The 27,997-nt window shown below is 39.8% G+C and overlaps 2 protein-coding genes and 2 pseudogenes across 3 annotated transcripts in view; 1 reads left to right on the forward strand and 3 right to left on the reverse strand.

The window, feature by feature from the left end:
* The window catches only part of LOC137258597 (15-hydroxyprostaglandin dehydrogenase [NAD(+)]-like), a 60,100-nt gene that overhangs the window by 19,021 nt on the left and 13,082 nt on the right, over positions 1–27,997 (reverse strand). The window contains exon 7 of one of the 2 annotated variants that reach the window (XM_067796302.1): positions 21,292–21,523. The exons of the other annotated variant lie outside the window; for it this stretch is intronic. Within the exon in view, the coding sequence (XP_067652403.1) occupies positions 21,415–21,523 (109 nt within the window). The 3' untranslated portion in view covers positions 21,292–21,414. Of the gene's footprint in view, positions 1–21,291; positions 21,524–27,997 lie in introns of those variants that run through there. 2 annotated transcript variants of the gene reach the window in all.
* Positions 9,229–14,652, reverse strand: LOC137258589 (uncharacterized; annotated as a pseudogene).
* LOC137258595 (uncharacterized) lies at positions 22,974–27,607 on the reverse strand. Its single transcript, XM_067796300.1, has 3 exons — positions 25,847–27,607; positions 25,568–25,694; positions 22,974–25,298 (listed from the first exon to the last, which is right to left on the reverse strand). The coding sequence occupies exons 1-3, from the start codon at positions 26,026–26,028 to the stop codon at positions 24,411–24,413; spliced, it is 1,197 nt and encodes a 398-aa protein (XP_067652401.1). The 5' UTR covers positions 26,029–27,607; the 3' UTR covers positions 22,974–24,410.
* LOC137258592 (uncharacterized) lies at positions 23,530–24,324 on the forward strand (annotated as a pseudogene).

Below are 27,997 nucleotides of genomic sequence, written 5' to 3' on the forward strand. Positions count from 1 at the left end.
GTGAAATATATGAACCGTTTGAAGCATATTGGGAAATACTACAAATCCTTTCATAAGACAGGTCTAGCAATCACATTAGATACAGTTCATTACTCAACTAACGATTTATCACCATCATCAATGTTCGTGACACGATTTGCCAGCGTTACCCAGCACCCACCACGAGGAGGTGGCTCGCAACGAGTGCCCTGTGAAATATATGAACCGTTTGAAGCATATTGGGAAATACTACAAATCCTTTCATAAGACAGGTCTAGCAATCACATTAGATACAGTTCATTACTCAACTAACGATTTATCACCATCATCAATGTTCGTGACACGATTTGCCAGCGTTACCCAGCACCCACCACGAGGAGGTGGCTCGCAACGGGCCCCTCTTCATGAAGTATGGTCCAGATGTTATTATTTGCATTTACTACATACTTTATATGTACTGTGATAACTTTGGAGATCTGATTTGGAAGAATAGTTAGTTAGTTAAAATTTACCGTCACATCGGCAATATTGCAGCCATATCGTGACGAGAACAATTCACTTAATAAAATGAAAACGTCGGGAAGAGTAAAACCTGCCGACAATGGACAGTAAAACTACTAGACTATCACAGGTATGAACATAAAACTAGCATGTAAAACTAAAACACTGTAATGAGAGAAGACAATACATTATAAAACACAGGCTATAAATCACCAACAACTGAAGGTAGATCACCATACTAGGGACTATGGGGACTTACAATACTTTCGCTACCTCCATGGATCCCAGCTGGTTTTACACCATCCCCTCAGTCATTGGCGATTGTAAGACAAGTTAGCCAAAATTTAAAATAACAACCAAGAATACTACGATTAAACACTTGGTATGTGAAAATTTTACTTTGAAAGTTTTGGGACTTACGTACCCTCTCAGGGGGGACAATAATTTTACAATACTTTAACCCCCTTTGAAGGCACAGCCACCAACAATCGCAGTTGCTAATTTAGACTACCATTAATAAAACAGCTTTATTCTATATACAAAACATATTATTCAAAATTTAGCCAACAATTTAGTAACCATTGTGTTACCAGAGATTCCAACATGACTTGGTAACCAGCAAATGACGATGTCGTATTGGCCAGTAGCAAGATTATTATACAATTCAACAATGTCAGTTAAAAGTGGATGTTGAGAAGATACATTTTTAATAGCCTGAAGGCAAGAAAGAGAGTCTGAATAAATGATATATTGTTTATATTTTGGGTGTTTTTTAATATATTTTAGGGCTGTTAATATGGCATGTGCTTCTGCTGTAAAAACTGAACTGCTGTCTGGTAATCTGGAAGACATTGTTTCATTTGGAAGAAACTTATGATCATGAAAATATTTCAGCAAATATTTAAAGGGTTTTAATGAATTCTGTTCATGCCAATGACACTGCACAAAAACATTAATAGGTTTATTAAGTTAAACAATTTAGAACATATTAAGGTGTAGTGCTAAAATGACATTAGACCATTTTATAATTCTTACCCACAGGTCAGTTACTTATTAATACATTTTTTCGCTTTCAAATAGGTAATTCAAAATTGCCAACTTAAGTTTTCTGTCATAGTTCACTGCATTTCCTTTAATTACAAGAGACACAAAACCCCCAAAAACTGATATTTAGAAAAACAAACAACAAAACTTTCAAGTATTGTGGAAATAGTGTTACATTAGAAAATTATAAAATATACATTATCAAATAGAACATGCTCACTTTATAATCATGCTCTAACAAATGTTGTACGTATACTACAGGCTGCATAGGAATCAGCAGCAGAGGAAAACCAAGAAATGCCTCTTGGTACGGTCATCAATTGCAATTAGTGAGTGAGTGAGTTTAGTTTTACGTCGCACTTAGCAATATTCCAGCTATATGGCGACGGTATGTAAATAATCGAGTCTGGACCAGACAATCCAGTGATCAATAACATGAGCATCGATCTGCGCAATGGGGAACCGATGACATGTGTCAACCAAGTCAGCTAGTCTGACCACCCGATCCCGTTCATCGCCTCTTACGACAAGCATAGTCACCTTTTATGGCAAGCATGGGTTGCTGAAGGCCTATTCTACCCCGGGACCTTCACGGGTCCAATTGCAATTAAATACAGAAACAAATTGGAGACAAATTCTATAATGGTAAAGCTATTGCGAGATGCATTTCAACGTTTTAGTAAAAAAGTCAAAATCCGTGGCCCCAATGATTGGTTGAGAAGACTATTGGTGTATAAAGACTTGGGGTAAAGAGTAAATGAAGATGAAGAAAATCTCATACCACTTCAATTTCTACATTGTAAGTCAAGATAACACACAAATCGCTCAGGCAAATCTACTTAGTGATTATGAAACTAGTAGTGTGTGAGTTAATATTTAACGTCACATCGGCAATATCTCAGCCATATCGTGACGAGAACATTTAATACCGAAATGAAATATATGTAAAGTAAAAACCTGTCAACGACGGACAGTAAAACAACTAGAATATCACAAATGGGATTAAAGCTAACGTGGAAAATTAACACTTATATCACTATTCGGACAATACAATATAAAATCAGGCTATAGATTGCCAACAACTGAAGGTAGATCACCATACTAGGGACCATGGGGACATACAGTGCTTTTGCTACCTGCATGGACCTTAGTTGGAGTTACATCGTCCCCTCAGCTGTTAGCAATTTAGACACATCTAGCCACAAATTAATAATGAATATATGCTACGACTAAATACAGTGGAAAGTCTAAATTTACTGTAATGTTTATGGACTTATGTACCCTCTCAGGAGGACAATAATTGTACGGTACTTCAACCCCCTTCGAGGATACAGCCACTAACAGGCAGTTACGAAATTAAACTTTCAATAATTAAAATACATCTATCTACAGAACACATAATTCAAAACTCAATCAAAAAATCAATTTCTTTTAAAAAACCAATAATTAAATGAGAACTGACGTTTGTAAAAAGACCGTTAACGGTTTTGACATTGAAATATTTATCCTTGTGATGGAATGAAACTAGTAATCCCAATTGATGGAACAGTGCAGATTCTAACTGGATATACAAATACTACGTCCCAAAGACAGCTAATGATATCAAATTCAGTGTCAATGGAAAAATGTGCAATACAAAACTTGCCGTCCATAGTTTCCTCCATTAGGTTATGCCAAGGCATACCATTTGAGAAGTCCATTGAAAATCAGGAAGATATTGATGTTCAATGGAACAAACATGATCAACGCACCATGATGTCAGTGTCATGCAAGAAAGTGTTGACCTTCTGTAATTGGAAAGGAAACAAAATCAGCAAAACTGCTGCTCTGTCTGGTTTAAATCTAATAATACTAATGTGAATGATACAACTAGAAGCACAAAACTGTCAATGGATGAACCACACAGAGCAACACACTCCCAAAGCATACACATGATTCGTGTATCATCAAAGACATATTGTCCATACTGAAAGATAAAGCACCCTATCTTGCGAAAGAAGTACAAACAATCAACTAAAACTCCTTCAGTCTCAAGTCTCTAAATCAAGATATTGTCAATACTGAAAGATAAGGCACCCTATCTTACTAAAAAAGTACAAACAATCAAATAAACTCACTGAGTCTCAAGTCACTAAATCAAGAACACAACAAAAACATGGTCGAAAGTGGGATAGCAGTATGTCTGTCACGGGCCACGTGGCCTGAAGAATATGAACATCTACTGCAAAGTGAAAGCATTGTAATGCCCACCATACGCGCACCATTGAGCGGTGTCCTGGGATGCATCCCGCTGGATGTACCTTCAAGGAAAGCATGAAGAGTTACCTACACCTTGCTACAACGTTGGCTTGATCGTTGATAAAGTGTCATTTCAAGAAGACCTCCAGATTGTCCGGAGCAATGGTAACATCATGTTGGTTGGATTGGTGATATTAACCATCGTCTTGGGCATTGTGGTCTTGGTGCCTATCTAAATGTTGTTAATAAAGTCAGTTCTCCAAATTTCACTGCGTGTCATCAGCTAGATACTGTGGCCGATTAGTTACTGCATAGCCCAAAGTATGTCACTCACCGTAAGGCGATGATGGATACACTCACATCACTATTGATATCCTCCTTGACCGGACTGTTGTGTTCACTGATTAACGCTCGCACTAGAGTTCAGAATGTCCATGTCTTGCTTATATTAAAGCTTGTGGCAATTTTCATACTTTATAAACGTTTAGGAAATTAGCAAACCCTTGTGATGGGGGAGTTGTAAATGGACCTTGTTGCCCGAACACCTCTTAAAACTTAAATGATCCATCGATCTGAGCTAGCCAATCATGTGCTCCAATTCATCTTTCATGCATTGACAGGTTTTCGGTTCCCGTTTGAATTATTCGACAATACAGGCAAATACTGCTGAGTTGTACTCCAGTTTCTAAGATGTCATTGCCAGGCTTGGGGAGTGAAATTTTAAAGTTTACTGTTCTATTGGTGGTGCCTTTACACAATCGCGCGCTGGTCAAGGCACATTTTCTTGTTCACCTGTTGATCATCACATGGCAGTTTTCAATCCATGCAGCGATGACTGTGTCGTCTTCCTTGCAGATCCATCACACCTCTTCAGGAATATCCGCAACAACAGTTTGAAGATCGGCACTGATGCTTGTCACACTGGGGAATTGCTCGTGGTCAAAATGCCTGGTCTCTGGGAGGACAGCTACACATAGGACAAGCAGCACGGTCTGTCTATCCATCACGAACTAAGCAATGAACACATCTGCCCAAATCAGTCTGAGAAAATGCGGAATCACTTGGCAGAAGAGGTGCTGGGTGAGAATATGATGAATTTGATGAGACACTACCAAAGTTACCTTGGCGAGAGGGGATCCATTCTTCAAGGCGCTGTGAGGAAACAAATCAGTTCATCAGCATTTTCCATGACTGTTCACCCATCACCTGTGAAAGTGTTGTGAGGATTAACAAGTTAAGGCACATTCTCAATTGGTTTACACTATGGGAGAAACATGACAATACCCGGAATCTTATGTCTTGGGGAAACAAGGGAGGATATGACTTATCTCATAGTTGGATTCCTGAAGTTGGCGTCTGTGGCTACCATGTCCCTACACGTGAATGTGACACCACTGCAAATTAACAGTGACATTGTAGAAATCCTATGCCCACATCAGAGAGGCCTTTTTTCATCGGGCAGGAGCCAACTTTAACTACAGCCAGTACACCACTAGCATCATTCTTTCAGAGACCATCACTTCAAACGAGTTTCTCGGAAGAAGCGTACATATAACCCTACCGCAATGTCATTTCCTCAGCTCTGCAAAAAATCAAGAATATAACAAAGTAAGTGTGCGTTTCTCCTCTTTCAGTTCAATACATCTCATGACATAAAATTGTTTCACAGCAAAATCAGCAGAATGGACAAAAGCAATGGACCTATTCAGTTGAGAGTTTCTCCCAGTCTTTTTCATGCTTGATTCCCCAACAAGATCGAAGGTACCATTGCTCACATTTGCTGCCTCCTAAACAGAACATGAATCCTGTTCATCCTCCAAAACTAACACTTTTTTCCCTCTCCTTGCTTTTCTTGTGCTAGTTCTTGCCTTTACCTTTCCGTTCCCTTTCTACTGCCTGTAGTTCCACTTGCCATTTCTGCTTTGTCATGCAATGCAGTCTCTTCTTCTGGACAGGTCGTGCTTTTTATGTTGTTCAGACGGCCTAGCATAGTAGGGTTGAGCAGTGCGTCTGCTTGTTGAATGAACTATGACAAGCTCTCTATTAGAATGTCCTTCTTTTTCAACTTGTTTAGGGTGAGTCCATATCCTGCACCAATACGGATGGACTCTTCCTTTATGAATATGGCCAACTGCATTGCATAATGAATCACGCTGCCTTTTAACTTCAAATGTGAAGCTTGTGAAACCATGCCTAGCTAACCTTTAGAAACAGGCCATCAAACGTTTGAGATAAAAAATGTATCGACCAAAACACACGAATGGATATGTGTCAATAAATCCGATTTGTATTGGTCCAAATACCCCTGCCCATACAATGGTAAATTCCTCTTTTCCAGTAAAATGATGAATTCAAAACATACATCGGAGATGTTGGTGAGACCAAATCTCACATTCTGTTTCCTTGACACTTCTGCGGGGCTAGCAGGATACTATGTTTTGTCAACAGTGTCCATGTGTGCAGTTGCTAGACATTGGAGCATGTCTACTTTCAGCTTGCTACTGACATCAAGTTTAATTCTGAGGTCATGAAGTGAATTCCTGACGAAGTTCATATAGTGATGTTTCAGTTTAACCACTGTCAATACCTCATACCTCACTTTAGAATAACCAGATTCTGGTACATTTACTTCGCTCTCAGTGACTTCCATCTGAACTGACACCCCACCCCCCCACCCCCCGTCCGCCTGCAGTGATTCAGGTGACTTCTTGGCAGCTGTGACAGCTTCCCTTATAATGTGCCTCAACAGAAGCTTATTCACAGGTGAAGGTGTGAACAGTTCACAGGAACATTTTGATAATCATTTGTCAAAAGGTAGGCATGAAACATTTTCAGGAATTCTGTTACATCTTTGACATTCTTTCCTGCGCCACACTAGGTGAAACGTTTGGTTAATTTGTGGTGCTGATCCTTCTCAGGACATCTCTGCTTTTAAGGAATCGTCGGTTTTCAATGACATCAAAATATCCTGAACTTGGCAGCCTTGGTATCTTGCTTCAGTTGACACTGCTGAAACCTTTGCAGCAGTCTGAAACCAGTTGATATGATTTTTAAGGAAACATACATCCCTGAAATAATGGTTTTGTTTTTTAACTAGATAATCTAAATGAAACGAAAATGGTTATTTTGGATATTTGAAATAGAAGGGAAATGTACATTAATATCTCCATTCGTCATAGGAAGTGATATATCTAAGAGTTAATCGCCCATGTAAGACACTGCACTGATATCTTTCCTTCGCAGTATGAACCTTTTGTCATAACACTGCACGTATGACACTGTAACTGTGCCTCAAAATGTTAGAATGTTCATAATCATGGCATTTGACCAGTTTTGACCAACGATAATCGATGTGTCAACAAATTTTATTTCACTTGATTTTTAAGGTGAGAAATACATAGAACAATATATTTTGTCTCTCGCTTTATTCAGTCATTAACATGCCTGTTGTGAATGGTATTACACTTGTTTTCATTTAGTTCCAGTAATGCACAATGTACGCCTTTTCAATATCTGATCACATTAGTATGACAGTCATCTACATATTATTTCAATAATGCTAACTTGTAAATTGTCACTTACCTCATTTCCAGAATCTGCTTCTGTTTCAATATCCATGTTCGAAATTCTCGGAAGATCATTGTCATCGTAGTGGGATTCATTAGAGAAAGCCATCACATCTAGTGCGTCTCTTGAGGCAGCAGCCATGCAGAGTATGTGTAACAAAATGGACACAAACATTTGGGGCCTGCTTGTATAAATAATACTTGCTTTGGTAATTATCAAGAAATAGATGTTTGTTCAAAGGCATGGTAGCTCTTAAAAGGGAGCTGTGCATTCAGCTTTTTATTATTTGGTTTAGGCTAATGATTCTCAAATGTTGACAAATCTTGTGCAGCAATATCATAATTTTCCCATAATTCCTAAGAGATGTTGCTTACATTGTCACAACATGATGTCTTCATCCTTTAAAGGAAGACCTGGCTCATCAAAGAAGTTGTAAACTTCTTTTGGGTGTCTTTCTTGAACACTTTCTTGGGAACTTGTAAACCATCTGATCAACAGCTCGTCGAGCTGCAACACCCAGTTGAAAATGTGTTTGCAACTGACTATAAGTTTGGGCAGTGTCAAACTCCGTGCCTTATGCACTGGAAGTGCAAAGGCAGGTGCAATAGGAACTTTGTCACGTTCAGCTTTAACAATGTTGCAGCACCACGGAACCCGTCACTTTCTTTAGTTTCAACAAACAAGCTAGAAATTGGACAGTCTTCTTCAAGTCGAGTCAAAATGCCCCGTAAACCATTGACTAGACCCTGTCCTATATTTCGAAACAGAATAACCGGGCAGGTTTCGTTCAAACAGAGGACCTTCTTTGCTGTTTACAATTCTGCTTGCTAACAGCGCCAGAATCTGTAGATCTATACAACGTGGTATCTCCAGGTAAAGTTGACATTCGACTGCCATTCCACTTCAAATTTTGTCCCGTACATTGTTAATAGTTTGCTACCAGTGAGCAATGGTCTGGAGAGGCTTTCATGAACCTGTGGGTTGACTCTGACGGGAATCCCTTTCAGGCTCATTTACCTCGGCAGTAGGTTCATTATCTTCCTGTTGCATAACCTCAGTTAAGACGACTTTGTGTTTTATTGCATCCCTCCAAACATCAGCCAAAAAGCAGTGCCGTCCTTGGATCGTTGTTGAGAACGTTTGCGACATGCGGCAGCTGAAACCAATCACCAACAAACACAACCTGCGCGTCTCTCAGCACATGTATTCAACCTAAAAGTTCAATCTATGAATTCTAATTTAATAAAAACTATGTTGTAAACAGTGACCATTCACTGTTCATTTCAAGTAACAGATGCCATATCCTAAATAGATGGTGGACAAATCGCTTTTTGTTTGTCAAGACAATTTTGTAAATATAATGTTCTAAATTATTTTACTTATGAATGAAAACAGCTTAAAATTTTACAGATAACAACAGCTGAAGCAACCCATAGAGGTATTAATGGACACTTTGATGGTATTACTTCTGCTGTATTAAATAAAAGCAATAATTTCTTCTTTGTCAGTGGACGTAAGTGTCCGTATTTATTTGCAACCTGCAAGTCACATTTTCCCTAACAAGTTTTTTCAAAGAAACTAATCAAATTATCAAAAACACATTATTTGAAACACAAATTCTACTGTCTCTGTTAAGTCTTGCTAGGTACATTGTTGCCCCATAACAATATTATATTCTTGTAGTGGTGGGTATATATACTAGATATGATATATTATTATACTACATATCATCGATATGTAATACGTCAGCCTTATGTTATTCTTCCTATAACTGTCAACAAATTTAATTTACTGTGTCACAATTACAACATATACTTTTACTGAGCGGAACGCCAGAGGTATGGGAGATGGGATCGTGAGATTGTAAATTTGTCTGTCCTTTTATTAAAGTAAAACACATTACACGCGCTTCTGTTTGCGCGTAGGGAGTGCTGTATCATCCACAGTCACGGAAGGGTGTGGCTTATTGTTTGATAAGTTGCCACGTATTGGAGCACATATGAACCAGTGACCTTTTATCTGTGGAATGTTTGACAGCGTAAAGTGATAGATTGTCATTTGAACCCCCTTTATGTCTAAATTGTTCAAACTGTTCTTCTAGAGGGCCCTGACTAAAGCATGAATCGCACACACACTACTACACACTACTACACACAGATATTCTGAGTCCTTTCAATGTTTGATGACTGAGCATAATGCATTTCCTTAGGGTGGAAGTAAATTGCCCAGGCCGTTGTATAACACTATCTTCCCAGACATTGAAAAAAATCAAGAATTCATTAATATGATATTCCAATCTGGGTTCGTCAATACTTCGGTACTCTTTCTCATCACTGTTCCGAGTTCTGTTTCCTTCCTGCAAGGTTGACTTTCATGGCTGTGTATGGTGACAAATCTACATGGTCTCGAGTAAGCTTGTATGTCATGAGTTTTCTATATGTTCTTCATACAACCCCAAAATATGAATCCAGCTGATGTCACGGCCATCCGTCCACAGATCTCTGGTCATTTTCTGGGATCCTGACTGGGAAAAACAGTTTCTGATGGTTCATGTTATGGTTCATGAGGACTAACATTGTGTTTGCTAGTTGAGGTTTCCTGCCTGTAATAACCTCCTCTAAACAGAGCAAATCATTGCCAACTCTGTGAAGATTAACATAACCAACCAGTTCTCCAGTGTTTTTGGCATATACAAGACCTTCAGAAACTTTTATTTCATCCTGAAGAATGCCAGCATAATATTTTGCCTCAGTGGCTAACATTCCAAGTAACTTTGTCTTCTCCTTTTAAATGTTTTGGAGAACTGGAATCAAAGCCAAGTGACCTTGGAAGAGCATGAGAATAATCATAGTGTCCTTTTGCTTGGTACGGCTATGAAGCCTGACGTGCCAGCGATGCCATAAGCCTTTGGGCTTCTACTCGGCATGTAGAGACACCACTTTAAAAAAAATCTATTTATGTTGCCTCCAAAGTCTCCTTCTGGGAAGGCAGATATTGTTGAAATAGCTCCTTTACTTATCCCCACACCAACCGGAATCAAGTCTGCAAAACTGTCTTCGTAACTGCCAAGACAAACATGGTATGTAACAGTTTCTTCACATCTTTAAGAGTGGAGAAAAATGGAGGTAAACCAATACAAAATTCATGATTTGGATCAACTGAAAAAATGCCAAGCTCATTTACAGCTCCTAGGTCAATTTTAAATATTGCTGATACCTGTGGTTTCGCAGGATGCCATCATCAAATTCATGTACAGTGTTGTCTGGATGATACAGTTGAACTTTTTGTTCAAAATAACAAAGAATTCATCAGCTAACAACCATCAGAATCTGTTAGTTCTTGGCAAGGGGTATCTGTAGGTTCATCACTGAGGGCAATGAAGAATAACTTCCATACTCCGTGCTGAAAACGGAGATACACAATATTAATAATCAACAAAAAATGGGTTAAGACATAATAACGGGTATTGTTCTTAATACAATATGCAATAGTTGGTTGTGAATGCTCTTTCAAACATGGTCTACTTACTTATTCAAGATGGGAATACTGAACTTAATAGTTCACATTGTACCTTTTATCCCATTACAAAAGAAATAATATTAAAATTTGATGATCCAGTTACCTTGGTAGTTAAACTTGTTTCTGCAGGAACCAGATACAGAAATACCAATAGTGAAAGGTGTAAACCTAAGTTTCAATAATTTTGCCGTCTGTTTTACGCTCAAAGACAGGACAAATGCTCGGAGGTAAACAACTCTCGGGCTGCAGACTCGCACCGAATGCAGAGCGAGTGAATTTGCGAAAAATGGTAAATGAAGGGAATAAACCTAAGAAATTTGGATAAACCGTGGTGGTTGGTTGCCGAAAGGAAAGTGGGGAGGGTGCTTAGCTTCATGATATACGTTGTAGAAAGTTTGGAATGATAGATAAATGGGTGTAATATTGGCGGGGGGGGGGGGGGGGGGGGTGCTGTGGTGGTGGAGCGGTATGGGGGAGGGGTGGGGGGTATGGATGTTGGGAGTGTGTGTGTGTGTGGAGGGGGGAGTATAGCATAGCGGGTAAAATTGAATAATACAGTTAAGCTGTATGTAGTTTAGATAAGGGGTTTAATCACAAATACAGTAGGATAAGGGGGTTGGGAGTTGGGGGTGGGGGTTAGAAGGGCGGTAAGGCCTGGGCCTGTGTTGTTTAAAATTGATGGTATTTAAGAGTTGGTGAACTGGCTAAAATGTTGGCGTGAAAGATTTTAAAATGTTTTGGGTATAATTGGTAATGTATATAATAAAATGAAATTAAAATATGGGTAGTTGTGGGGAGTGATGGATTTACGGTGATATATGTTCAGTGAATGGAGGTGTGTGGGGTGGGGTGTGTGTGTGTGTGGGGGGTGATGGTTATGTTACGTTTTTTATATACATGGTGCTCTGGGATAAAATATGTTTTTGGTTATGAAATTATTGTTTGTATATGGTAAAATATATGGTAAAAAATGACTCTAAATGGTTTAAAAGGTTGAAAGTGAACTGGTTATTTACAAGGCTGTGAGAGGGGATGAGTGGGTTGCCGGTAGAGGGGATTGAGTAGGGCAGAGAGCGTGTAGCCGGGCGCGGGCGTCGGAGAAGACGCCCGCGCACCGGCTTGTGGGATCGTTAGGTGGCTTACGGTACAGATGAGAAGTAAGATGGCGGACATGGCTGTAGATGTTGTGGCGGAGAGTTTGTAGGTTTTAAATTTTATGGGCTATGGAGGAATTTAGAATGAAGGCTGCTACGGCGTGAAAGATAGGTTTTGGGTCAGCCGGGTTGAGCAGTAGGTGTATGTTATATTGGTATTTTGGGGGTATCGTGCTTTGTAGTTGGATGATATTGGTGTGTTGTTGTTTACATTCGGCGAATAAGTGTATTATTGATTCTTTTGTTTTGCAGTGTGGGCAGAATCCATCTGGGCGTCTGTTCTGTCTGTATAGGTTGTAATTGAGGTTGGTGTTGCCTGTAATGAGTCGTGTTATGAAGGTGTCTAAATATGGGATGTCTGAGAATGGTCTTTTGGTGATGGGTTTTGTAATGATGGATTTGACCCGGATGGACTTGCTTGTGTTTATGTTTTGTGTGTAGTTGAGTGTAGATGTGTTTGTTTTGATAAGTTGTTTGATTTCTGATTTGGAGGTGTGAAATGGTATGTGTGGAGATGGATGGGTGGTTGCTAGTTTTGCGGTTAAGTCTGCTGTATTGTTGCCTCTACTATGGATACCAGCACACTAACATAACAGAGTTATATTTTTATTGTGTTTGTGACCAGAGCTGATTTGTTGTGTGATTTGGTGGATAAGGTCAGGACGGGATTTAGAGTATTTATTTTGTAGTTGTTTTGTGGCTGGGAGGGAGTCGGTTATAATACGGAAGTGGGAGGCTGAGAGGGTGGGGATAGTGTGGAGGGCTGTAAGGATAGCTAGTAGTTCAGCAGTTGTGTTGTTTCAGTGGTTTGTAAGGTGGAAATTGGTAGTAATGGGTGGGGTTGTTTGTACATGTATGATAATTCCTGTTATTTTGTGTGATGAGATAGATGCGTCTGTATATATGTGTGTTTTTTTGGGGGGGTAGTGGGTGTCTATGTGGGTTTGGATGATGTTCGTTTTGGTGTGGGTGTCAGGTTTAGAAGTGGTGTTTAGTATGTGAGCTTGTAGTGTGGTGGCTGTTTTGGGTGGTTGTAGGTGGTGTATGTAGCTTGCTATGGGAGGTGAGTGTTGTATTGTGTCTAGTTGTTGTGTATGCAGCAGACTGGATAGGTGTGAGTAGAATGGTGAAATGGTTTTTATTATGTTTGAATTTTTTAAGGGTGGATTTTTTAGTGTTGGTGTATTTTGTTTTGATGGTGTTGTATATGGGGTTATGTTAGGCCCCAGCCCAGTAATTCAGTGCGGTTTGGTTTATTCGTGTACTGATTGAAGGGATGCCTGTGAGTAGGAGGAGTGTGGATAGGGGGGGTGCCAGTCCTGACCCCTAGGGCTAGTTTGAGGGCTTTATACTGGATGGAGGTTAGTTTTTGGAGGTCGGTGGGGGAGAGTAAGTGGAGGACCGGGGCGGCGTAGTCCAATTTCTACGTCCTGTATGAGACAATGGTAGATGTTTATAAGTGTTTGTTTGTCGGCTCCCCATGTAGTGCCACGAATACATTTCATTAAGTTTAAGTCTTTTAAGACAATTGTTGACCAGATTATTAATATGGGGAGTCCATGGTCGAACGTTACTCCTAAGAAGTTTGCTTCCTTTTCGAAATTAATTTTTTGATTGTTTAGGTGCAGTTTGGATGTATAATTTTACATATGCTGTTTTTTAATAGAATGCCAACGTTTTATTTGACATCAATATGGAACCCCCACTTATGGGCCCAATTTTGAAGGTGGTTTAACATTCGTTGGGCTTTAGTGGTTGATTGTGTAACTGAGGTCGAGGAAATCCAAAAAGAAATGTCGTCTGCAAATTTGGCAGTAGTTATTTCAGGCCACTTTTCAGGGAAAATGTCGTTAATCATAAACTTGAAAAGGGTTGGTGATAGGATGCTGCCCTGGGGGGTGCTATTTTCAAGGGGATATGGGTCCGAAAGGGTGTTGTGAGTTTTGACTATTATTTGTCTATCTTTAAGGAAATGCTGGATGAAATTCAGAATATTTCCGTGTATGGCATTTTCTTGGAGTTTTTTTATGAGGCCGTTGTGCCAAACCATGTCGAACGCTTTACTGAAGTCTATAAAAATGGCCAATGTGTATTGTTTCTGTGCTTGTGCGATCCTAACATCATGCTCCAAATGCAAAATGTGATCTAAAGTTTGTCGATTTGGAGTGAAGCCGCTCTGGTCCTGTTTTATGAGTTTATGGGATTGAATATGATGCTTTAACCTATTGTTTACTATGGTTTACAGAGTTTTACAAAGATGTGAAGTTACTGAAATTGGCCGAAATGAGTCTGGGGAGTTGGCGGGTTTCCCTGGTTTCAGGATTGGCACCACCTTTGCTGTTTTCCAGGAGTTGGGTAGGGTTCCTAGGGTCCGGATTTTGTTGAATAATGTTAGGGTGAGAGAGAGCATGTTGGGGGGTGGGGGTGGGGGTGGGTTAATGATTGAGTAGGTGATATGATCTGGACCCGGGGCTGAGGCTGTTTTCTTGTGTTTGAATGCTGCTTTAAGTTCATGTATGTTTATTGGTTTGTTGAAAGGTAGATGTGAGTGGGGTGGTTCAGGGGTGAAAGGGTTGTGATTTGCGATGTGTTGTTGGAAGGTGGGTGGGTAGTTGGTGGAGATGCTTGTGTCCGAAAAGTGGGCTGCCATTGCATTTGCTTTATCTTTATTTGTGGGGTGTTCCGAGAGGTGGGGTTGGATGAGTTTTTTTGGAATTTCCCTGTATAGCTTTAAATTTGTTCCACAATTTTCCTGAATTTGATGGGTCGAGCCTGAGGGATGAACAAAAGTTTCGCCAATGGTTAATTTTGGCAGCCGTGATAACTTTTTTGGTATTATTTCTGAGTTTTTTAAGCCAAATATATTTTTGAACGGTCCCTCTTAGCTTGATTTAGGGCCTTTTTTCTTGCCTTCCTGGCATTAATGATTTCTGTGCTCCACCAGGGGACTGTTTTGGTGCGGGGGTGGGCCGAAAGGTGGGAATGCATTTATTTGTAATGTCAATTATGGTGTTTGTGTAGTTGGAGTTGAAGATGTTTATGTCGTGGTTATATATGTCTTGTGTGTTAATGTGGGTGCATAGTTTATGGAATTTGTTCCAGTCTGCTTTTTTAAGGTTGTATTTTGTTTCTGTGGGTGGCGGTGTGGTGGTGTCAGGTTGGTGTTGTGGTTGTAGGTGATTTATTGTTATTTTGATGGGGCAGTGGTCACTGCCCCAGGTGTCTTGGTGTGCCTCCCATAGGCAAGCTTTTGCTAGTGTTGGTGTGGTAATTGTTAGGTCTATGGCGGAAGGGAGCTGGTAATGGGATAATGGGATTCTGGTTGGTTGGTTGTCATTTAAGGTTATAAGGTTATGGTTGTCTAGGCACTCTGATAGAAGTAGTCCATTTCGGCAGGTGAAGGGTTTGGTGCCCCATGATGGATGGTGGGCATTGAAGTCTCCGAGGATAAAGGTGTTGCGGGTCATGAATTTGGAAATGATATCTAAATCTTTTATGTTTAATTTAACTGAAGGTCGTCTATAGACTTTTATGAAAGTAAGCTCTTTGTTTTTAAAGGTAGTTTTGATAGCCAGGACTTCAAGGTCTAAACTTGGTATGTCAATTTCCGAGTAGGTTAGTTGATCAGAGATAAAGATGCCCAGCCCCCCTGCAGGGGGACTGGGGTTATTTACGGGCCGAGGGCGGTCTTTCCGAATATAGAAAAAGCCTGGTATTTTGGAGGCGTTTCTGGGGATAATTTTGTTTCCTGTAGAAAAATTAACTGGGGGGCAATTTTGTTTGAAGCGATGAGTGCCTTAAGCTCATGCCCGTTTGCTCGGAGACTGTTGCAGTTCCATTGCATCAGAGCCATGATCACAGTAATTTGGAATATGACTTTACAAAAGATCATGGGTGGGGCATATAATTTTGACAAGTAGTATGAGTAGGCTAGAGCAGGTTAGTGAGGGGTGAATTATGAAAGAGTTTTAACAGCTATGAGTAGACTGGCGAGGGGCTTATGATATATTGATGTAGTCTTGTATGTCTGTGTGTGTGTCCCGGCTGTCTAGATGTATGACTCCCTGTATCTGGGTAAGGCACCTAGGGTGTTCCCACTTGATTGATTTTCCACCTATGAGGGTGTTTTGTAGGGCGTTTTGGAGGGAGGTGGAATCTGCGAAGGTGATTTTGAATCCCCTCCCGCAGAAATTGACATATTTGTAAGAGATATTTTGGTTTTTTTTGGAGACAGATAGCAAATTTATTGGCGGAGTAGGTTTGGTTTAGAGGTGTGTTGGTGTTTGTTGAGAAGGCAAGGAGATTTAACTTGTTGGGTGGTGGTTTGGGAGGAGCGTCTTTAGCACATGTTTTTTAGTGTTTTGCTGATTTTCCAGAGGATGGAGGGGATATGGTTATGAGTAGAGCAAAAACAATGAGACAATCTATAGGTAAAAACATATGAAGTTAAAAGATGAAGGGATTTTTTTTATGATGAGAATTTACAATTTAGGTGATGAGAGGATATTTGATAAGAACTATGTACAATTTTGGCTATAAAAAGATGGTTGAATTTATAAAGGGGCTTGCCCCGTGGGGAGGAGACCCCAGGCTATCGGTGGCCTCGGCCGCACTGGTCGGCGACTGTGTACGATAGTCTCTGGTCGAGGAGGAGGTGGATATGTTCAAATTGGCGAAGCCTTGGCTGGGGTGAGGACCGAGGGCTTGGGCTTGGGCTTGGGCTTGGGCTTGGGCTTGGGCTTGGGCTTGGGCTTGGGCTTGGGCTTGGGCTTGGGCTTGGGCTTGGGCTTGTGTACGGCCAGCATTGATCTATATACCAAATACTTGTGCCTGTTAAAACAGATGTCTTGCCTTTGTTCGAGATCATCATCCCAAGCTCATTCCGGTGATTTTACCACTCTACTATATGTACTCTCTAAATAACACCTGTCACTAGACCTTTTATGTTGGTGCTCATTAACGGTGTTATGCAGTTGGCGTATTCAAGAAATCTCATAAACATGCCAATAGATAATTGGTTGTGATGTCAGTACATGTGGATTGGAGCAAGTACTCAAAAGAATTAACAAAAATCATTGTGTAACAAGATTTATATAATCATTTACAATACGTATGTTACAGAATATTTAAATGGTGTGTGTCGGTCTATGGTGTGTGCCGGCATTAAGCCTTGTTAATTAATGAACCCTTACTGACATGACTTGCTCATCAATGAACAAGGCATTAGGCCTTGTTATGTGTTGAGGCTTTGCTCAAGGCTGGGAGGTACAGTAACAATCACCCCACAGTATTAATCCGTGTGATCTTTCAAAGGAGAAAAAGGTTGTACCATACAACACCTGTGTTCTAATGCACTAAATACACAAGTATCAATAATACTTGCTATGAGATTATGAGAATAACCATTGATTCTATTTTCACATTGGTTTACCAATCACTTAATGCAAGTATAATCATATTGACTGTTTTCTTCAGAAATCGAGTCGAAGGGATGCGACAGGCAGACCTCCCCAGCCATAAGAAAGCAAAATATGAACAAGTATTAAAGAATGCACAACTACAATGCTACCCCATTGTTTTTGATTGTATATTTGATAATAATGTGTAACATATTTTCCGTAAATTTGTAAATGGAATGTTTTTGTATGAAATTTAATCTTCCTCTTTCTTGTTGTAATCTGTAAATAAACATCTAGTGTAAGCTTGACACTGTCTATTTATTTTGGGGTAATTTAATTCGCATGAAAGACGGGAGTATTATAAAAGTGAAACAAATTCCGCATTATAGAATACCACTTCCATCAACAGTGCAGTATTGACTATGGAGCACTATCACGCCATTCTGTGTTTTTTACAGGCACAAGGTAAATAAGAACTTACTAGTATTTGGCGTTACCACTATTGATCACGAGATAAAAAAAACCCCAAAACATATGAAATATCAGCATGTCAAATATTCCACCACTATAAGCACTAGTAACATATATTCCGTTATATCAGTTCTACTGTTTGTAAGAAAATAAATAAAATTACAAGCGTACAATCGTGATTCAGAAGTGCAATATGTTGTACCAGGGAGCCTATATAGAGTATTGTTGAGTATCCCTGGTTGTACTTGGACTTTCGTCCCTCGTAATGAAGCCCACGGCAGACCAAACCCAGTCATAGCTGGTGGATGTGCACTCAAGTGTAACGACGGTTACCGATTGTCTGCTTCATTTGCTGATACGCCGAGCGCTCATAAGGTGGGGCCCATAGTTCAGAAAGATGATGTGTTTGATGGGCATTTTAGAAGTATGGCGATTTACAAGAAAGTAAGATTCTTTATGGATAACAACTTTTTGTATTGTATATGATGCGTCGTTTCAGTATGGATTGATATACCGTTGTCAAACAAAATCATCTACACTATGTTGTTATCCATATCGAATGTATGTAGAGATGTTGGGTTTTGTAAATTCATCTCTGAATTTGCGTTCGATCCAATCAAAAATCATCTCAGTAGAGATGGTGAACTACTGGAAACTGTCATTCGACCAAGTACAAAGCAGGACTTGAAACAGACAAGCATTTGCACCAGTTTCCGTGAGATCCAGTCATCCGAGAAAAACGGATGTGGTTTCTTTGCAACCCATAGACATAAAAACATGTCATATGTACAAGTATCACACCTGCTTAATTACATAATGTGGCTGAGACAGGACTCGGGTGCATGAGTCATCAATCAATTTATTTTGTTTATGGCGTATAGCCTGATAGGTGTTAAGTTTAAATTGCATGTGGTCAATGATTGAAGCTGTGTATTGCATATTGTCTTTAGCAGACAGGCAGCCATACATATAGGTGTCAATAAACCAGACATTAAGCTTTCTCTGTGATAGAGGCTGCTTCTTACAATCAACATGTTTTTTATGTAACGAGTAGATCAAAATAATAATGCCCTATGTTCCAGGGTGGGCAGTTCTCTCTGGAGGTCTTGATGTTTCTTTTTCTTTGGGAGCAGTGTCTGGCCAGCACTATGTTGCACCATGTTCAGTTTATTAATTTGCGTCTCCAGTCCAACATGAAATTTATCATCTCGAAAACGTTGGGATGGGCTTTTCCAACAAGTTACTTTAACCTCCCATGCTAACCTCCAACCTGTTATTTGTCCAGGGCACATTTCTGTCATGGGTTTCCATTCCTGAAGGTTATTGTTTAGTTATGTTAAATATAGCAGTATGTATTAACTGCAACTAGCCCGTGTACAACAGGTGTAGTCCCACGAAGCCTAAAATTATTCAGTTAGGTACAGTTCAATCGGTTATGGGACTTCATGCCTCAGTGATTTTATGGGATTATGGTGGATTGTTGCTTGGCTGACCACAGAAAGGAAGAATCAACAGAAACAACAAAAATCAAATATGATTGTGAAATATTTCAAAAGGTGACCTATCCTATCTGTATCACTGGTACTATTGGTAAAGGCTGGATCGACCACATGATTCATAGCAACATATACTGTCATGTGTTATGTTATCACGACACAATCTCTATCATTTAGCATATTATCAGAGGTGACAAGGTGATATTGTTTATGGTTATTGTTATTCACTGTTCCCAAACACAACATAAGTGGGATACTGAGTCGGAATTCTTTTCTAAACAGTTTGCGCATAGTGAAAGAAACAGCCATGCATCTTCACTCCACCGAACACTGTAGTAAGAGCATCAGCATCCTACCCCTAACAGAGTGACCCCTGTCCACTGAACAGTGGTCAGTCCCACTCTTCTTTCATGCCCCAATTACCTCATTAATTATGTCGATGGGTCAAACTGTAATTAGCCTTTGGGATTTATTAGGTGTGAATTTGAGGCCTTGCGGACCGTTTTACCATCACCCACCAGTTATCTCCCCTTGTGGATCTTTACAAATTGTAAATGTCTTGTAAACATCATCTTTCCAAAATTGTAAATGTCTTGTAAACGTCATCTTTACAAAAGATTTACAAGCTTGTAAAGGTGAACTTTTTTCCAGTGAATGATGTGCAGGATACTTGAGACTTAAAATGACAGAGACATTCCATAATTGACTGTTTTCACACGTGCTCTTCACCTATGATGAGTTTCTCATAGACACTGTCGGTTCATTGTCAAAGATGCTGGCTTCATTAAATGTACTCTAACTTATTCTAATATGATTTCAGTTTTGTTTTGGACAACTACAATGCCCATGACCAAAAACTATCAGTCACAACTTCATGAAAACATGTCAATATCGGGTGTGTCCTCCATGGGCGTTCACAACTGCGATACAACGTCTTCTCATGAATTGGATGATGCGTCTGAATACAGCTTAGGGACTGCGCCGCCATATTTGTACCAACATGGCACCAAACTCCTGCAAGTTCTGGTGAAGGTTCCTGACTTGACGGAACCGCCTGCATAACACATCCCACACATGTTCTATGGGGTAGAGGTCAGGAGATCCTGGGGGCCACTCCATGATATTAATGCCAGCGTTCCTGGGGGAATTCCTTGTTAAATTGGCCATATGAGGTCTGGCGTTATCCCGTTGGAAAGTCAGACCTGGGCCATGAGCTGCCACGAATGACAAAAGCTCCGGAACGAACACCTGATCCCTGTATACTGTCGCATTAAGGTTTCCCTGGATGACAATGAGTCGGGATCGAGCATGACCGTTGACAGCACCCCAAACCATAACGCTACCGCGCCCAAATCGATCCACTTCCTGTACGCAACACTGGGCATTGCGTTCTCCTCGTCTTCTCCAAACTCTAGCCGTTCCATCAGCACAGGTTAATGTGAACCTTGATTCATCATTAAATACAACCCTATTCCAATCTCGCTGGGTCCATATCAGGTGCAGTCGTGCCCAGAGAAGACGTTGGCGTCGATGGAATAGAATTGGTCCATAATATGGTCGCCGTGCATGGAGACGAGCAGAGCGCAGGCGCCAGTGGATGTGGCAGTGACAAACGACTACGCAAATGACGTCAGACAATCTGTCGGTCTTCTCCGTGTGACGTCATACGAGGTCGACCAGGACGGGGCGGTCCCATTTAACAATAATCACAACAAGAACTTTTTCAAGAAATGTTTCAAAACACTATTTGAAAAATAATGAGTGTCAAGTTTTTATGTAATTATGTAGTGACTTCCGGGATCTTTGCTCTCTGTTCTGGAAATTTCATCATCCCGTTCCAAGACTTTAATTAGACGTATAACACACTCTAGAAACAGACTTTCAACAATAGGATTCAAATGAATGAGTTTGCACCACAAGACCTGAAGTTGTTAACTTCGTTTATTATTACAGAGAAAAACGCAACGTAGAATACACCAACCCTTCTACATTTTATACATATTGTATGAAAATGGCGACAGACTTATTACAACTCTGTTTACTATTCTAATATTCCATGTAAACTTTCCCAGATTTCTGCGTCATTTTCAACAAAGCTCCATTCTTGGAGTCATCCTTTATCAGGTCCATGAAGCCTTCGGCGACATACTCCGGCCTGCAACAAATCAGAAAATCTTGTGTCAACAACCCTCGATTATCCAGGCTGGTAGATCTCAATTATGTTACATTCAAATTGCGAAAAGACCATCCACTTGACACTGGATACTTGAGGGAAGCAATTGATGACGTCTATGGTCATCAGAAACTCATGTGTTTTAATTGACCCGTGAAGGTCCCGGGGTAGAACAGGCCTTCAGCAACCCATGCTTGCCATATAAGGCGACTCTGCTTGTCGTAAGAGGCGACTAACGGGATCGGGTGGTCAGGCTCGCTCACTTGGTTGACACATGTCATCGGCTGCCAATAAGCCATTTTCCAGTTTCGCGACAAAAGTTCGTTTAGAGTGATGTCCCTTTGCAAAACCACGTGACCGCGGGCAAACGGTCAAAACAAACGGCTGTCAAATTTTGTAACGTGTTTGACGGTGCACCGACCACTATCTGACGTGTACACCGAGAGAAGTTGAAGATGCCTTTCCACCACTGTTGCTATGGCTTGTGCAAGTCTGATAACAGGTACAAGGATCGCCATGACATGGCACACGTATTTTTTATTCCTTTTCCGAAACCGAAGAGTCAACCGGAGAAATGTTTGAGGTGGACGAGGGCCTGTGGTCGAGAGGGATTTGATGTGAAAAGCATCACGAGGCACACGTACATTTGTTCCAAACACTTCGTAGGTGAGTTTTTTTGTGAATATGCTACTCTGCTGTGTTTGTTTGCGTCAGGTGAAAGTGAAAATTGAGCATGTATCGTCAATGCAAATCATTAATCTCTCGAACAATGAAAAAAACTACAACCTGAGTCACAGATATATAAGTGGTTACATGTTGTAAAATAATGCACCTATGCAAATTTTTAAACTGTTGTTTCAGTGCTCGTGTTAACTACAACTGGTTTATAAATATTCTGTCAGGTGGCCGTGGACCAACTGTGGATTTCCCCGACCCAGTCCCTGTAACCTCCACGCCCTCGAAGCCCAGACCACCACCTCGTCATAGACAGGCTGATCGAGTGACTTCAGACACTCCATGCGAAAAGAGAAGTGTGGAGGAGGATGTCTTACCTACCAAATGTATGCATGTTTAAAAACATTCACTTTAGCATGTTGCTTTACAATTAATGCATTGTCTTGTTTTGGATTGAATCCTTTTTATGTGATGATTGTACTTACTTGTATATGCTCTATGTTAATATTCGTTCGGTCTAATTATGTTCAATTATTTAGCAGGTGAAATTCAAACGGGCATGGACATTGTTGGTCCAATGACAGCTCTTGGTGATCATGCCTACTGCACTGTCAAATCTACTGCTGATACCTCTACACAAACAAACCTGTGTTTTGATGACATCAGCACATACACAGATGATATGCTGCAGAACCCCAAGATGTTGACAAAAAAATTAACAATGGATAACATCACTAAAAACAACAAAAGCAGCAAGTTTTACACTGGTAAATATATTACATGTTGTTGTGTATTAACATAAATACATACAAAATACCTGCATATATACATGAAATAACTTAATTATTACACTGATAAATCCTTTGGGGTTTTGCACTGTAAGCAAAATATAACATTCATGTTTAATTTATTATTCAACTTCACATAGTCAATGAAGATAGATGATCAGTTTTACACATTTACAACAGGGCTCAGTATTGCCATGCTCATGTTGGTGTTCAACTGGCTGAAAGACAAGGCTGCCAGGATGACCTACTGGAGAGGATAAAGTGAGACAAAGTGAGGATGGGGTGTGTTTGTCATTAGTGGTCATGTCAGAACATATCAAAGGATCTTACATACTATATACACCATTCCATACTGGTTACATTTTCAGAAATAGTTTATTATGGTCAGAACATAAAGACATATTACTGATAATAAAGAATGTTCCTAATTAATACATCTCTGAATTTTAGCTGGCAACCATTGCATTATTTCCAAAATAGTTTCTGACAACATCAGTTCACAATGTAAATGGTACAGCAGAGTAAATGTTAACAATTTCCTACTTTGTATTGCAGCAAAAATCCAGCAGAGGCCCCTCAAGACTGCTCTCTCTGTATGAGGAATTCATCATCACTCTGATGCGTCTACGGCGAGCTAATGATGTGGAGCAGTTGTCAGATTTATTTGGTGTTTCAAATTCCCACATAAGTAGAATTTTCAACACATGGATCAATCTGATGTGAAAAGAATTATGTTTTCTTATCAAGTGGCCTTCCACAAGACAGGTGAAACACAATCTTCCTAAATGTTTTAAATATTTTCCAAATACCAAAGCAGTTATTGATTGTACAGAATTTCTACTTCAAAAACCAAGCATTCCTTCCAGTCAGAGAGTAACATGGTCATCTTATAAACATAGAAATACCTTAAAGTGTTTGGTTGCTTGCTCTCCTAAAGGTTCATTTACTTTTGTTTCAAAATTATGGTCAGGCAGCATTTCAGATAGGAAGATAGTTCAGCAGTCTGGTTTCTTAGATTTACTCTCTGAACATGATGACATCATGGCTGATAGAGGCTTTTTAATAAGAGATCTGTTAGCCTTTAAGAAGGCAACTCTCAACATACCACCATTTTCTCATGGGAGACAACTCAGTTCAGTAGCAGTTACTAAAACTAGGAGAATAGCAAGTGCTAGAATACATGTTGAGAGAGCTATTGGTAGGCTGAAAGAATATAAACTATTACAGGGTGTTATTCCTTTGAAAATGAAAGGTTCTCTTTGTCAGTGTGTGAATGTGTCAGCTTCACTGTGTGACTTGGACAATGTTCTTGCTAAGTAGACTTTGGGTTCATTCAAAAGAAATACATTTACTTCATACAGTAAACAGGAAGTTTCAGTCAGAGCTGACAAAAGTCTTCATCTATTTTACTTGTTTAAAGTCTGCAGCAATGAAGGAAGCAATTGTTTTACATAAATAGATTTGATTTTTCTGATCATAGACTCAAAGAATTGTTCATGAAAAGGTACATTAATAACATGTATACCTTTCCTTGTGTAAATGACCAGATCACAGGACTGAAATCCATATATGCCTAATTGGCCTTGAATTTGATAATAATAATCACTGTCAACTTTAAGGTGCCAATTACCATCTTTTAGGTAACACCCCCTATTTTGTGCAGCACTTTTAGGATCACAGTCTCGCAAAGCCCATGGACATTTAATTTCTAACAGTTTGTCTTGATGATTTTCTTTGCATTGACATTCAGCTGTACCATCCACTGAAGTACCAAGGACAGGATTTTCCTTATCAATCAATAAACCTTTTATTTTCACAGATAATTTTGTATGTCTCCTTCTTTCAATCTGTGTGTACATTTCTTTGGCCTTGCTTTCCCTTTTCTTACCCCACACAATAGCAGATGGTACATTGCTAATGTCAGTGCTAAGACTGTCATGGAGCAAACATTTCACTAACTTTGAGCAGTCAATGTTTTTGTTCTTTTCAAAAGCATCTGCGCTGGTGCAAACACGTTTAAAATTTGAACTAGTCACCATGCCTTTTCTCATAACTGACCATGTAGGATTCTCACTCTGCCCTGTTGTTTCATGTTCAATGTAGCTAATGTCATCAGGACAATATTTTAGTCTATCAATAATGTCCTCAGAAATGTCAGAACAAGGAGGCAACTCAAGGGCCTCTAGTTTCTTGAGTAGGGACATAGCAACACATTCCTCATTAATTTTCATTGCTTGAATCTGTGTGTCAGTGGGATCAAGGAGGCTCTCCAAGGCACAAGCATTAGGATTGATCTGCAAATGTGAAAGTTTTGGATAAGTTACATAATACATATATATATTATAATTCACCTGGGATACATCTCGTGCTGAACACTGAAAACTCCTTTTCTGTCATGATTCCACATTGGAAGTGTTATAAGCATTAAGTGCATTGTTTCACAGATAGATATTCACTGATTTCACCTTTTCCAAAAACTTTTATATGAATACTTGACATTTTCATGTTTAAGCTACATATCACATGTTGCAAACTGAAATAGAAATATTTCAGTCATTCTAACCTGATGCAGTGAGGCTGCAAAATTGGCCACCTGTTCAAGTGATGGATTTGATCTGTCACTTATTGGTCTAGGATCAAAAGTATCCTGGCCATAGTCACTACTTGTGTCAGCAAGCGTTTGTCCATAACTGCAACACAGTACAGATTGGTTATACATATAGCAACATTAAATATATTTCCATTTATTTCCTGTTGTTTGTCATTCATTTAAAACCAGATTATGTTATAGATTATTGACCACTTAGAAAATCCCCATATATCCACGTTTTTCTTTTTGTACCTGATTTTCTTGACTTTTAGGTGAGCCAGTGGCACAGGCTCATCATGAGGTCTTGGTCTTTTGGTCCAAAGGGAAGGGCCATCAGTGATGCTCTTTTTCTCAAAAGCTTCAATATCAAAAAGTGTTGCTGCTATATGTCTGCAGGCTCCATCAGAACTGAAATATGTGAAAAGAATATTCATAAAGGGTTTTATTTTTCAGGATGAGGGTTACTTCAACAAATATTGAATATGTAATCTTCTTGAGCAACACCAATAACTACTTTCACAGTATTCTGACTACGTATACAGAAATATTAGGAACTTACAAATATTGGCTATGATCCACTGAAACAAGGATATAAATGCTCATTGTTTCCAAGAGTTTGGGACTGGTTGTTTCTTTGCAAATTGAAGACAGTTGGGAAATTTGGCTTTAATGGTATTTAAGCTTGTTTAAGTGTTATGCTATGTAGTCAAAAACAGCCAATCCATTTAATTTTAAGGATCATTATGAGATTTAGACCTTCCCAGTGTTAGATCACTTACCCTCCTGGGCACTGACAGTAAGCGGTCTTAATGTCAACATTCATTTTGTCCACAGCAATCCATAGGTTGTAGAACTCGGACTTTAAGTAAGTCTTGTCCCGTTGTGTTGGCTTCACAGATGCTTTAAAAATTCCGACGGTGTCAGTAGCATCAACATACTCTACACTGTTGACATGCCCATCAGCATACAAGCGATAGTCTTGAAAAGATTTGTAAGCACGGAGCTTCCTTCTGTCGTAATCGGGCCTGAACGACACCAAGTAATTAAATACGTCATATATTCCAATTTCCGGGGATTGTGTCAAATTGTTAGAGTAGCCGGGTATAAGGAAGGGATCAGAATTAATGTTCAGGTGTGATAATGTTTGGGATGCGCAGTTTACATCGGAAACATCATGCAAGACGGGCAAATTCAAGTTGGCATCACACTCGCACAAAGTGATCAATTCGCGACGAATGTAGCCTGTAAATGTCACACCACGATCTTTCAAATACATTTTCAACTGTGGTACATACTTGATATTTTCTTCAAATAATGATAGCAGGCCAAAGGTAAACAATATCGTCTGTCGACAAAACAAACGGAACGTCAACCTGACAGCTGTTGTTTACGTGTCGTCATGCCCGCGGTCACGTGTCACAGAGGGCAGATAACTCTAAACGGCAAAACTGGAAAATGGCTCATTGCGCAGATCGATGCTCATGTTGCTCACTGGATTGTCTGGTCGAGACTCGATTATTTACAGACCGCCGCCATATAGCTGCTGAATATAACGTAAAACTAAACTCACTCACTCACTCACTGTGTTATAATTAGTTTAAAGAGATGTCAGGCCTACGTCGTTGATTTGATTGAAACATATATTAATCAGTTAAGAAGCGGATTGGACACAAGTTATCCAGCTTTAATGTGCCCTCTCTACATAGTTACAACAGTATATTACAACAGAGTTCATCAAGAGGTTGACAAAGCGCTAAGATGTGTACAGACAGTTATTTTAATCGTTTAGTGTAAATGATGTAAATATGTACAGATTTGAAAACGTCGTTTTATCGCTAGGAAGAAACCATGGACTCTTTTAAAATGCTGACAAATTTAGAAGAACTGAACGGGAATTCAAACGCACACCGACTGGTGCCTGGGGTCACAATGGAAGCGCAGTGAATTCCAGGGCGTAGCTACCATTAAAGTGAGTGAGTGTGTGAGTTGATTTTATGCCGCACGCATCAATATTCCAGCTATATGGCGGCGGTCTGTAAACAATAAACCAGACAATCCAGTGATCAAGATCATGAGCATCAATCTGCGCAATTGGGAACCGATGACATGTGTCAACTAAGTCAGCGAGTCTGACCACCCGATCCCGTTAGTCGCCTCTTCCGACAAGCAGAGTCGCCTTTTCAGGCAAGCATGGGTTGTCGAAGGCCTATTCTACCCCGGGACCTTCACGGATCCTACAATTAAAGAGCTTGAGCATACTCGTGATAGTTTCTAAGAAGGTTGGCAAGCACTCAAAACTATCTGAATAGAAAGCTTTGCAATCCATCGGGTTTACATGAAGATATTGACTTGCAACGTACCTGGAATTTATCAGAGGTCTGTAGTACCCGTCTTTTTAAAGAA

This window comes from Haliotis asinina, chromosome 12 (genome assembly GCF_037392515.1).
Source record: "Haliotis asinina isolate JCU_RB_2024 chromosome 12, JCU_Hal_asi_v2, whole genome shotgun sequence".
Classification (NCBI taxonomy): Eukaryota; Metazoa; Mollusca; class Gastropoda; order Lepetellida; family Haliotidae; genus Haliotis; species Haliotis asinina.